The sequence below is a fragment of the Neofelis nebulosa genome, chromosome 5, assembly GCF_028018385.1.
Source record: "Neofelis nebulosa isolate mNeoNeb1 chromosome 5, mNeoNeb1.pri, whole genome shotgun sequence".
Taxonomy (NCBI): Eukaryota; Metazoa; Chordata; class Mammalia; order Carnivora; family Felidae; genus Neofelis; species Neofelis nebulosa.
Genome location: NC_080786.1, coordinates 91,398,945 through 91,411,417, shown reverse-complemented (window position 1 = coordinate 91,411,417; position 12,473 = coordinate 91,398,945). Strand labels below are relative to the sequence as shown.

Below are 12,473 nucleotides of genomic sequence, written 5' to 3'. Positions count from 1 at the left end.
CTGCAGCTTACAAAGGTGAACGAGAGTGACAAACATACACGAAGAAGCTCTACTCTACCAAAACTAAATTATGAAGTTAAAATGATTGAAATAATCTGTGGTAGGCACAAGAATCAATCACTGAATAACTAACAGATATCTAGTCCAGAAACAAATGCAGGTATTTATAAGGAATTAAATATATAATAAAGTTCTTCCTGAGGTTAACTGGTTGAAAAACATTTTTTTTATTTTTGAGAAGAATTTTTAAAAAATTCTTAACCCATTACCAAATAAACCCACAACCAATTTAAAGAGTAAACATAAAAAAGACACCATAAAACAGAACTATCAGTATATAGCTGGTTTAGGGATAGTGAAGGACTTTCAAAGCATAAAAACAATGGAAGAAATTACAGGGGAAAAATTAAAATTTCATCAAATAGACATATTTGCATGTCAAAAAATAACAAAATTTAAAATGCACACTATGTAATGCAAAAAAAATTTACAATAGATGAGATGGTTGCTGTCTTTAACATGTAAATTGTTAAGAGAAACTACAATTTTGATAGATTACCTCACAAGTAATGAAAGAAACGCAAATTAAAATAAAGCCATTTGTTGCCTATTAATACAGCTCAAAAAACACTAAAACTTGTGTTTAAAGAGGCACAATCTTGACAGTATAAAAGATATTACAAAGCCATTTTTTAAATGCCAAAGATGTGCTCTAGAAACTAAACACGTCCAAACACTGGGCGCCTGGGTGGTTCAGTCCTTCGGCTCAGGTCATGATCTCACAGTGAGTGAGTTCAAGCCCCATATCGGGCTCTGTGCTAACAGCTCAGAGCCTGGAGCCTGCTTCAGATTCTGTGTCTCCCTTTCTCCCCCTCCCCTGCTCATGCCCTGTCTCTCAAAAATAAATTTTAAAAATTTGGAAAAAAAAAAAAAGTCAAATAATAAAAAAAAATAAACCTGTCACAAGTTAAAGACCGTACTTGCAGAGTAATCATGAAAAAAGACTTCATGGGTGTGGGGAAATTGCCTTGAAACATGGACAGGATTTCATAAGCAAAGAAGAGGGAGGAAGGACACAGCAGATAAGAAAGGCTGGAAACAAAAAAATGCTGAGACAAGCTACAACAAAGTACCAAAATAAGGAAAGAATAGAGCAGTGAGGCTATTAAGCAAGAGTTCTGTACCCCTAAAATTAACAACAGGCTACAAGGAAGAATGAGACTAAAACTGTGAAGTACAAATCCTTTCAAGGTTCTAAGGTAATTAGACGTGGATACTGAAACACAAAGAATCAACAAGAGCTGGTGACTTGCTATACAAGGTGTGAGAGATGGAGACACCAAATAGGACTGCAAAGCTTCAAGTGGGAGTGAATAGTTACCTCATTAACTGAAATGGGGGGAAAAAATCAAGACCTGGAACTGGCTTTCTGGGGGAAGAAGATAAACTGAGAGAGACAAATGTGAGACATGCCAGCAGAAATATTTAACAGGCTACTGGAGACCCAGGAGTAAAACTTGAGGGACATCAGAAGTAGATGTATAGATACAGAACTTCATTCATTCAGTATTAAACACTGTGCCAGGAACTATTAAGACTGTACAGAAATACAAAAATGAACAAGATCAACACCATTCCCCCCTCTAGAAGCTTATAATCTAGTGATTAGATAATTACAATACAGTGTGATAAGTGGTATGATGGATGAAACAAGAGGCAGCACACCTAACTTAAGTGAACATGGCTTCTCAGAGGAAAAAACAGTAACAGGAAGTCCTGAAGAATGAGATGACATTAGTGGCAGAGTGTGCATTAGTGTGAGCCAGTGGTTAAAAGCAGGGATGGGGATGCAAGCCTTATGTCCTGAGCAGAGAGAAGCAAGCTTCTGTTAAATCTTAGTGCTGAATGTGGTCATAGCTAATTTAAGGAATAAACATGGCAGAAGCACAGAGCATGGTATGGGGAGGGAAAGAACCTTTTTTTGCATAGCAAATACAGTGAAATGGTTTAAAAATTCAGAAAGTATAATAAAGGACTATAGAGTTAAAAGCCTCCTTTCCATTCCTGTATGCCAGCAACCCAGTTCTCCAGAGACAACCAAGATTATTAGTTTCCTATGTATTCTTCTGGAGAATTTTTATGCAAATATAATCAAACATACATATTATTTTTTTCTCTCCTCTCTACCTCCTTTTATATAAATACTAATATATCCCACACACTATTCTGCTCCTTGTTTTTCTTTTTAAATGATATAACCTGGAGGTATTTCTTTTTTTTTTTTAATGTTTATTTTTGAGAGAGACAGAGCACAAACAAGAGAGGGGCAGAGAGAGAGAGAGACAGACAGACAGACAGACAGAATCTGAAAGACTCCAGGCTCCGAGCTGTCAGCACAGAGCCTGACATGGGGCCCGAACCCATGAACCATGAGATCATGACTGACCTGAGCCGAAGTCAGACGCTCAACTGACTGAGCCACCCAGGTGCCCCAACCTGGAGGCATTTCTATATCAGTGCTTAAGGGCTTCCTCATTCTGTTGCACAGAATTCCAATAAAACTGGTGCCAGATTTTAAAGGATCTTAAACACCCTCAAAGGACAACAGAAGGCCATAAAAAGATTTTAGGTCAGAGAATGACATGATCAAATTTGCATTTTCTAAGCATCCTTCTGGTGATACAGGAATATAGCAAGAAATGCAAGGGATGAGTAGAGATGGCAGCTAGTGACTGATGACAGAGGTGGAAAACAGGGAAATAATCCAGCTAATGTCCAGGTTTTTGGATTGGTCAAGTGTTGGTGCCATTCACTGAGGTAAATAACAAATAAGCCAGAGGCCCCGATATACCAGGGAAAATAATGGGTTCCTTTCTGAAGCATAAATTTGAAGTAGATATTAGATTTGGAAGACACCTTTGAGTACAAATCCAAATTTTAGGGATTAGAAAAGTGAAGACATTAAATGTCTTCCACCTAAGTCAGAGCTGGTTAAGAAAGATTTATGGCTATAATCTTATTCTCAATTCTCAATCAAGCTGCACCAGGGTGATAGGTGAAGTTATAAATAAAATCAATGAATAATTATCCCCTCCAGGGGATAATCCCACAAACAAGAAAGAACAGGAAAAGGAGCGTGCTAAGAAGTGGTTTGTGAGACAGGAGACTCAAAATAACTGGAACACCAAAGAAGCCTAGGAAAAGAATTTTAAAGACAATGCCACTGCATCAGAGAGATCAAGAACAAGCCACTGTGAATGACATATCTTGATACAGAGGTTGAATAGAATGGCAGTGACATTAAGAACAAGGAAAGAAGGGGCACCTGGATGGCACAGTCAGCTGAGCGTCCAACTCTTGGTTTTGGCTCAGGTCATGATCTCAGGGTCATGAGATGGAGCCCTGCATCGTTGCTGAGCATGGAGCCTGCGTGAGATTCTCCCTCTGCCCCTCCCCTGCTTGTTCTCTTTCTCAAAAAAAAAAAAAAAAAAAAAAAAAGAACAAGGAAGAATCCTCCTCACATAGGAGATTTAGCATGCACAAAAAGAAGGAAGCTATCAGAGAGGAGATGAAGATGACAGAGAAAGGCTGCTCCTGGAGGCTTCAGATGCTCACAAGAACCACTTCAAGTAGTAGTGGGAAATAAACCTGACTAACTAAAGGGAACCCAAAATTGCTCCAAGAAACAGACAAGATAGAGACAGCGAAGGTACTAAAGGAGCTGCCTAAGGCAACATTTTTGACAAACATTAATGAAACTCTCCCCAAAAACATGGAGTTAAATACTGTAATAGAAACATAATCACGGGGTTCAATGTACTGTTTCTGAAGGGAAACAGTAGTCACCACTTATTCATACCTGGGTCTGAATATCATCGCCTGTGACAATGTTTCCCACAGCCCGCAAAGCAGGAGAAACCACTTTATAATCATTATGCCTGCAACCATAAAAAGAAATATCAATGCAAGAGTTCTAGCCTTAGTCTCTTTTCCTTAGGGCTGAAATCCAAACCAAATAATGTAACATGATGTTAGAGCAGAAAGGTACCTACGGTAGTTGTTAAGAGAACCCTAGGAGGATGGGTTTCGTATATCCCCTAGAGGAATTATCTTTCCCTTTATTTAGCACTTTTGGATAAAAACTACAAATCTTTCCTAATAATCTTTCCCAGGTATTTCATCACCTGGATACCAAGATTTCCCTCTCATTCTTGAATACAGTTTTCATTGCCTCAGAGTTGAAAATGTGCCAACAGGTGAACTAACTTAAAAATGAGAGCCAGGCTCCACACTTCAAAGAGTGAACTCTTTCTATTAAACCTCAGCCAACTTACCAGTCAAAAATATACTCTCCATGAAACCCTGTACATATGTGAAAAAAGCTTATTGAAAATCTTAACTTCAGGTTAATATGCTTTAACTTCCCTTAAAAATTCTCTTTTCTTTTCCCTTTAATGAGACTGATCACTCTTCTCAAAACTTGGCCATTTCTTTCACATGTATTTTAGGATCTGATGACTAAAAAGAAATGGTTAAAATACACCATAATCTAGTGACTAAAGAACATAAAAGGTTGCTTCCCAGGTTTTGAATGCTGCACTTCTGCCTCGTGCAGCTCCATCTGCCTTTAATTCATAACAGCATTATGCTGTTCATCTGTACTCAGTTTGTGGTCAGCTGTACTCTCGAGTTTTGTATTCTGCACATTAAACTCATCTGATGCATTCCACATATCACATTTGGGGTAATGTCTCCTTTCATCTACTTTGTACTTACTTCAATTAAATTTCATGTGGCTAGTAAATGTACCATTTCCCCATTATGTTGTCACTCTAATTTTTTCTTCTAAAGAACTGTCTAAAAATTGGATTAATACAGCCGTAAATTGTTTACACAAAGGCATCACAAGGAGATACAGCAAAATAAAATTCAGAGTCTAACACCAGTCTAGATTAAGCTCTAAATGAGACAGAAAGATAAGGAATGACTTTTAGTGGCAATATGCCTTTCGCTATCTATCCAGGGGTTGGTCTCAGGTTATTTATCACTAACTGGAATTACAGAGTTTTCCAAATGTTCCCGCTGAAGGACTGCTCATAACAAAAGGGTGAGCAGTTCTTTATATAAGCCTCAAAACAAACAGATTTGACATCAATGTAAGTTACAAAAGAGAGCAGCCCAAAGCCCAATAAATTAGTACAGTGTATTAATTAGTATTTACCAGCATTTAGAAACTAATAAACTAACATAAGGACAAAAGAACAGACACACTTTAAGATATCTTACATCAACAACTCCACAAGTCTCCTACAGACTCCTGCATCAATGACAGCTTGAATTTTATCATTGGGTCCATCGGATAGATATGAGAGGGCCCAGCAGGCATCAGCCAGTACATCAGTGTCACTGACAAATAGCAACCAGGAAAGCACATTCAGGCAGGGGGAAACCTGTAAAGGGAAGATGACATGATAATGAAATTCAGTGGAATAAAAGCCAGAAGTGAGGTGAGAAATTCCAAAAGGCAAGCAGCACACACTTGGTAATTTCTGGGGTGATTAATACTTCTAGAAATGGAGTAACAAGTGGCCAAGTGGCATTTCCATCTTCGGGAATGCTGAGACCAAGGAAAATAATTTCAGAGACTGAAGTATATACCAGTTCTCAGAATGAGATTCCTTGTTGAAAAACACTCTTTGTGGACCAAAGAAGCAAAGACATTTTCACAAGTGCTAAAGCTAATAAATTGTGAATTTTACTGTGCTATAAACAAAAATTGCCGGGTTTTAAGATTAATTCAGAGCTAATTTTTACAATGAAAATTTATCCCAAATTAACACAGAAACAAAAAGCCCTATTTCTGTAGAAACAGATAAAATTCTAACATTTTAAATTTTATGCAAAATTACCAATCTTTCTGTTCACATTAAAATTTGTTGCTACACTCTTTTAATTGTACTTTTTTCTGCCCATTTCCATAAGCCTAATCCTTACCTTTGCAAACTCTGGAGGTGGACTTTTCCCTCTACAGAGATTAGACAAAGCCCATACTGCATTCCGCGTCATGGTCAGGCGGTTTTGCTTTGAAAATAACCTATAAGCATGATGATACAATGGTAAACTATATAATAGACATTAATTATCTGATAGCATAAGATAAGTACTAAATCATTTAATGCTACTCATAAACACGTCTTTAAATAGCTTTTCTCCAGAAAATAAAGCTGAATTAATTCTAACAGCACTAATTCAGAATACTGGCACTGGAGTAAGCTAGAATGCCTGAAGAAATGACCTGAACAAGTTAATAAGAAAGTATCTGTAATGAAAAAGAACAATGGAAATTTCAAAATGATTTCTAAAAATGCACTGCTTCCTGAGGACCTTTCCATATTTTTACTACTCAAAAAAAATAGTAAGAATAGAAACTTACTGCAAAAGAGGGGGGAGAATATTGCAGTCTAAGACATAGTCCCTGCACATGGTACTATCTCCAGCAATGTTGCCAAGAGCCCAGACTGCCTGTGAAAAAATTACTCATTAATGACAGGTTGTACAGAATTCTCTCAGATGCCAAAATACCACAATAACTCTTTACAAAATTATATGGTAGCTAATCAACGTACACACTGACATTATGAACATTTCTAAGTTCATTATCAGGGAATCAAATGAAATAGTTGTGGGACTGGGGGAAGATGATCAGTAATATTATAAAGTATACATGTGAACACTCAGGGTATAAGTTTATTAAAAGGAGGAACCAACCAGTTCTTATACATATTTTTTATCTCAGGGGACTCCCCACCACCAAAGTAACCTTTCTTATAGCCCTTAATACAGAGCAGAGGTTCAAATGGCTTATTCAGTGGATTAAAAATGTTATCTTAAGCTTATTTACAAAAGAAAGCAATGAACAAAGAATCAAAGAATGTAAGAGCATCAAAATGCAGAAAGCTATTAAACTTTTGGGAGGAATATATTGTCTTTGACTGTGATAATGGTTCCACGGGTATATACCTATCTTAAAACTTTTAAATTGTACATTTTAAATATATGCTGTTTTTTGTATGTAAATCATACCTCAATTAAGCTGCAGAAGAAAATCATACTCATTTAGCAGTGATTTATATTTATGAATTTGATAAAGTTGGCGGTAATAAAAAATTCCTGTTTTCTAGGTCTTTTTCTGCATGAAAGTGGCAAAGACCTGCTACTTACTAGAGATCCCTACAAGTAAAAGCCCAGTGACTGCTTACATGTTCTAAAAAAGTATACAGGGCTTAGGGCGCCTGGCTGGCTCAGTTGCTGGAGCATGCAAGTCTTGATCTCAGGGTTGTGAGTTAAAGCCTCCCACTGGGTGTAGAGATTACTTAAAGATAACATCTTAAAAATGATAATAATATAAAAAGTATATAGGACTTTAAAAATTTCAGCGTTGGAAGGGGAAGGAAAATGGTTTTATGAATCCAGAAGAAATTCTGCCTACATTCACTATGGTATTTTCTATTTTGGTTTAGATTTCTAGAACACTCCTGTGATGAACCATGGCTTGTCATGGTGGTAAAACTGAGGCCCTGAATGTAGGACCAAAGGAAAAAATGGTATTCTTTGACCTGCTTTTCTTTGCTTCATTTTTTTACCTGCTCCTGGACATCTTCAAACTCTGAGCTGAGCAACTCTATGAAGATGGGCACAGCTCCTGCCTGAATCACAATCCGGGTCTGAAGAGAATTTCCTGAAGCAATATTTGTCAGTACCCAAGCTGATTCAAACTATAAAGATAAAAATAATTTTATTATCTTATTAGCATTTAATAGCTTGTTTTTAGCTATAACAATAAGGTTTTCTGTACATGAAGAAAAGAATCTGAAATTATTTGCACATAATCAGATGGATTCTGTATTAATTTTAAATGGAGAATTCCAGTAGAAATACTTCAGACTACAAGAATACTCAGGAGGTCAGAGTAGAACTGCATAAGACCATGAATGGAATGAGGGACTGCTTCATATGCTGACATGAATGATCTCCCAAGATACGAATGAGAAGAAAAGTGTAACGGTGTACATTAAGATAGTATCATACTATATTTTCTAACAGGGTTAAGAAGGAATATATGCATTAGTTTAGTTATTGCACAGAGTATCTCTGGAAGGATACTATAAGAAACTGTAAGAAGTAAATACTTGTTACCTACATGGAAAGGCAGGGGTGAAAGGGAAATCTCATAAAACCTTATGTACCTTTTGGATTAAACCATGTATATTATCTAATAAAAAATAAAAGTAAATAATTTCTATAGGATAAGCAAAGTGTAAAGGGGAGAGGATGTTAATGTAAAATGTGCCAGATACAGGCACAGTAAAAAAGGCAAAAGATATTTTAAGTAGTAAGTAGGCCAAAAGGAGTTAACTGGTATACAATTAATAGAAATGGCAACTTCAGAGCGTTAAGAGCTTCTGACAAATGAGAAGCCTCCAAACAAAGGCAGAGGTTAAAACTTTTTTTAGAGAGCATTCTTAAAGTTAGGTAAACTGAAGATATGAAGGAAATTTTAGCCAACAAAAAGTACAGCATTTTACTAATCTGCCCATCTCTGTAGTAATTTGACTCTCTGGCCTAATATGGAGAAATCCAAGAATGACTCCTGAAATTCTATTTAAGAGTTCTTATTAAACTTAAGTTTTCTTTCCTTCTCCTGTTCTGTCTTCTACTTATCCTTAAATGAAGCACATATGCAAAAAAAAATCAGTGGTATGTCCCTTGAAAGGGAGAGCAAAAAAGTCATTGAAAGGTGGAGCTGTGACTCTTCTAAAGCTTTTGGGTCAACTGAAAGGCAGTTGTCATATGGAAAACAATCATCCATCATTGGGGTTTGGGGAAGGAGGCAGAAGACAAGGAAGACAATCTGATTGGCATAGTCCAAAGCCATGTGAATGCTAGCAAATTCACAGCAGAACACACTTAAAGGAGACATTACAAGAAACCTATAAATGTGACATACGCAAGTGAGACACAGTATAGTCTAGTAGCCTAACGGGACAATGATATCACAGTAAGCAACGGGACAATGATATCACAGTAAGCAGAAGGCCCAGGCTAGGAGCACCACAATTAAAGGGACAATATTTTCTTTTTGGTAACTTTGTTATAAGAGAAGTTCAACAGATTCCTAAACACTTGAACATCACAAAATAAAAATCCCATCATATATCACACCTCCATAATTAAATGACTCTTGAAACCAGTGAATTGAAACTTTGCATTTGTTCAGTACTTTGCATTATGAAAGCATTACTCACATACTCCTGTGTTCCTCACAACATCCCAGAGAATTCTGGCTTTTGTGGTTTATGAATGAGGAAACTATCAGAAAAAGGTCCAACAATCTAATGATCTGCGTAATGTTACACTGCCATTCAAAGAGGACTTGATTACCGTCTCCTGATCAAGTATGCTTATGAAGCCCGGCCACTCCCTTCACTCTGACACACACCTGTAACACTGACAAGAATCTTTCAATTGCTTGGAGTTTTGGTATCTAGGGCAAGAAATTTCAAGTAACAGTATGCCAGAGATACACGCCAGATTATTTAGGGGATGCTAAAAAAGAGAACGGTTCACCTAGTTTCTTCTGCTTTCTAGGAAAACTAACTAGCAGAGTTAAAACTGATTAAGAGAGACAGATGATGTGAATACAAAAGCCAAAAGCAAGCCTTCCTACCAGGCAGCAAGCTCCAAGTTTAACAAAGAGTTGTCAGATACCACGGAGACCAGTCAAAGTAATGAAAACTGTGAGGAAAAAGCAGTGTGTAGAGAATGAGTAAGATCAGCATACATACCGATCCATATTAAAGAGAAAACAGACTGCAGTGAGATTTTGATGCAAATGAAATAACAGCAACCTGAGTAAAGGATTATTAAAGAATTATCAATGAGAAAAAATCAGAATACTAACTGCTGCAAGACTTCAAACTGCTATCTGTCTGTTGATGTTTAGTATCAAAGGTCTTACAAGAAATGAGAGGGAATTTCAGATGCTACTGAAGAGAATGAAATGGAGAAGCAAAACAAAATAGAGTGAAAATGATTAGAAAAATGGGGAATAAGTGAATAACAGGCTAAACACAGATGGGAGAAAATTGGCAATTAGGATATCTCAGCAAAAGAAGAACGTACCAGAATTACCTTTATTACTAAGAAGTACACAATAAATGATAACCTCTGAAAGCAAAATTCAAGGCCTCCCTTGGTAAGAAGAGAAATCGGAAAATACCAGGGACAGAGACAGATGAAGATGATCAACAGAACCAGAGGGGCGACTGAAAATCGTGTTTGTACATGAATAAAGCATTCTCTCTCTCTCACGCACACACAGTGATTACTCTGACGTTTACCCTGTAAAAACTCATCAAGCTATATTTACGCCACTTTCTATGCCCATCTGTGTATTTGTGTGCTATGTACATATGTAGGAATGAGAAAGAGGAGGGAGGGAGAAAATTCCCCCCAGCATACAGGCCCTGTTAAAGTGCTGGAAGAAACAACTTTCAAATGTGTTTAATATGTATGTTTGTAAAAAACTGGTTGTACTTCAAACTATGTAACATCTCTTTGAGTACTGCCATCATTTTGTTGTTGTTGTTAATGTTTCGGCCTTGGGTCCCATATTAGAATCTAACGTGAAAGAGAGCTGTGAAATGTGGAAGTCCTGTTGCAAAAATGACTGCATAAAGTTATGATAGAAATGGCCAGGAAAGGTAATATAAGTAACCGTGAAACTCAAAACATCAGTAACATGATGAATACAATCTAAGAAATGGCATCACTTAAGTAATAAGCAGTAGCCAAAGTACCTATAACCCTTACTTCCTCTTTTTGCTTTAAACTACTATATTCTTAGTGTTCTAAGAATGGTACCATGCAAGGAAAACTACCTGTCATGCTGTGATTGCTTAAAAATTATCAGTCCACTATTACTTTTCACTGTCCAGACTTGCTAAATAAGGCTACAGTTGAAATCTGAAGGACACACTGAAGATTTGATACTTTCTCTCTTCCCTTTCTCAGTCTCTACCTTCTGGTGCTCAGTTCCTTAAATAAGGAAAATGAGAATCCAAAGCTGAAGTACTTCTGACCTCCTATCAAGTTTCCCACTCCAGGTTGAGGTACGCCTGGTTCCCTTTCTCCATTTGGATCAGGACTCTGTTGCTGGCCACTTTGCCGGGTCCACTCTGGTTCCTAGCAAATGCCAGGCTCACCTGGAGAGCAAGTGAAAAGAGAGGCTCACATCAGAAAAATAAACCCAGATATCAAACTCTGCAGAGAACAGTGCCTGAGTCATCTGAGCAACCTTTTAAAGAAAGGTAGAGGGATCAATGAGGATGGGAAAAGGCATAGGAGGATGAAGGCTTACTGCAGTTTATCACATTAAGCTTTTACATGGGACAAGAAAAGCAAAAATGGGGAAACTAAACCAATTTCATTTCAATTTACAATTTTAAGAGGCGTACCTAATGAATGCAACTAGGTTGCAATTTCCTTATTTCTAGCTGTTTTCATACTAAGCTTCTGTAAGAAGGTTTCAGAATGCAACATCTCAGCACTGCAAAAGACAGTACAAACATGCTGGGCCTGGATTCAAAAACCAAACAAAGTGGGCCCAGGGAATATACCATAAGGCAGACCAATCGCATATCAAAAGTTCAAGTATGTCTGAGGCTTACATGTCACCGAGCTTGAGAATGCTCTTAGGGAGATGAAACTATGTTTCCAAACTCCTAGATTCCACCCATGTTCACCTTGTTTGAAAGCAAAGGAGTATCTGGGAAGCACTGCCCAAAGCAGGCATTTTCATCTCCCTGCTGTGAGGTACCTCACTGATTTGGGCATAAGGAGAGCCAAAATGTAAGTGAAAAGAGACTTCACTAGAGACTTCACTAGGATTCACAGTTCTGTATCTATAGAATGAAGGGATTAAGTTTGTCCACTTGGTTTATCAGTGAGTTTAGCTATAATTATGACCATATATTATTACTCTCTTTCTGGAAGAGAAATGGCAGAAGCCACATTCCAAAAGCACACTATTCAAATTTCTAGTAAGTAGACATACTACCAGGGACAACTTCCATCCTAGTGCTAAGAAGATAAAGGAAAGAGTACCCTCTGAGCTGCCCAGAGCACGTCTACTTATGTGAGCACGAAGCCTCCTGGCTCTACGGTCTCCTTCAATATACTTGCTCCTCCTGCTTCTGGAGTGGTTGACATTACCCACTGCCCACACTGGAGAGAATACCATGTTGTACTTAAAACGTACAGCGAAGAAAAGCTGAAGATGATGACCTTTATATAATAAACAGCTGGTTATCTCTCAGAGTCTTTGGACAGCTAAGTTGAAAATCATGAGGTGGTCACTTCCAGAGGAATGATTTCTCAATCTTTCAGCCTAATTATTAGTTTGCACAAGGGTG

The 12,473-nt window shown here is 37.5% G+C and overlaps 1 protein-coding gene across 3 annotated transcripts in view; it reads right to left on the bottom strand.

The window, feature by feature from the left end:
- The window catches only part of KPNA1 (karyopherin subunit alpha 1), a 72,930-nt gene that overhangs the window by 13,946 nt on the left and 46,511 nt on the right, over positions 1-12,473 (bottom strand). For all 3 annotated transcript variants that reach the window (XM_058731190.1, XM_058731189.1, XM_058731188.1), the window contains 5 exons: positions 7,644-7,775; positions 6,434-6,522; positions 5,995-6,094; positions 5,287-5,450; positions 3,860-3,938 (listed from right to left, as the gene is read on the bottom strand). In XM_058731190.1, coding sequence (XP_058587173.1) covers positions 3,860-3,938; positions 5,287-5,450; positions 5,995-6,094; positions 6,434-6,522; positions 7,644-7,775 — 564 coding nt within the window. The remainder of the gene's footprint in view (positions 1-3,859; positions 3,939-5,286; positions 5,451-5,994; positions 6,095-6,433; positions 6,523-7,643; positions 7,776-12,473) is intronic.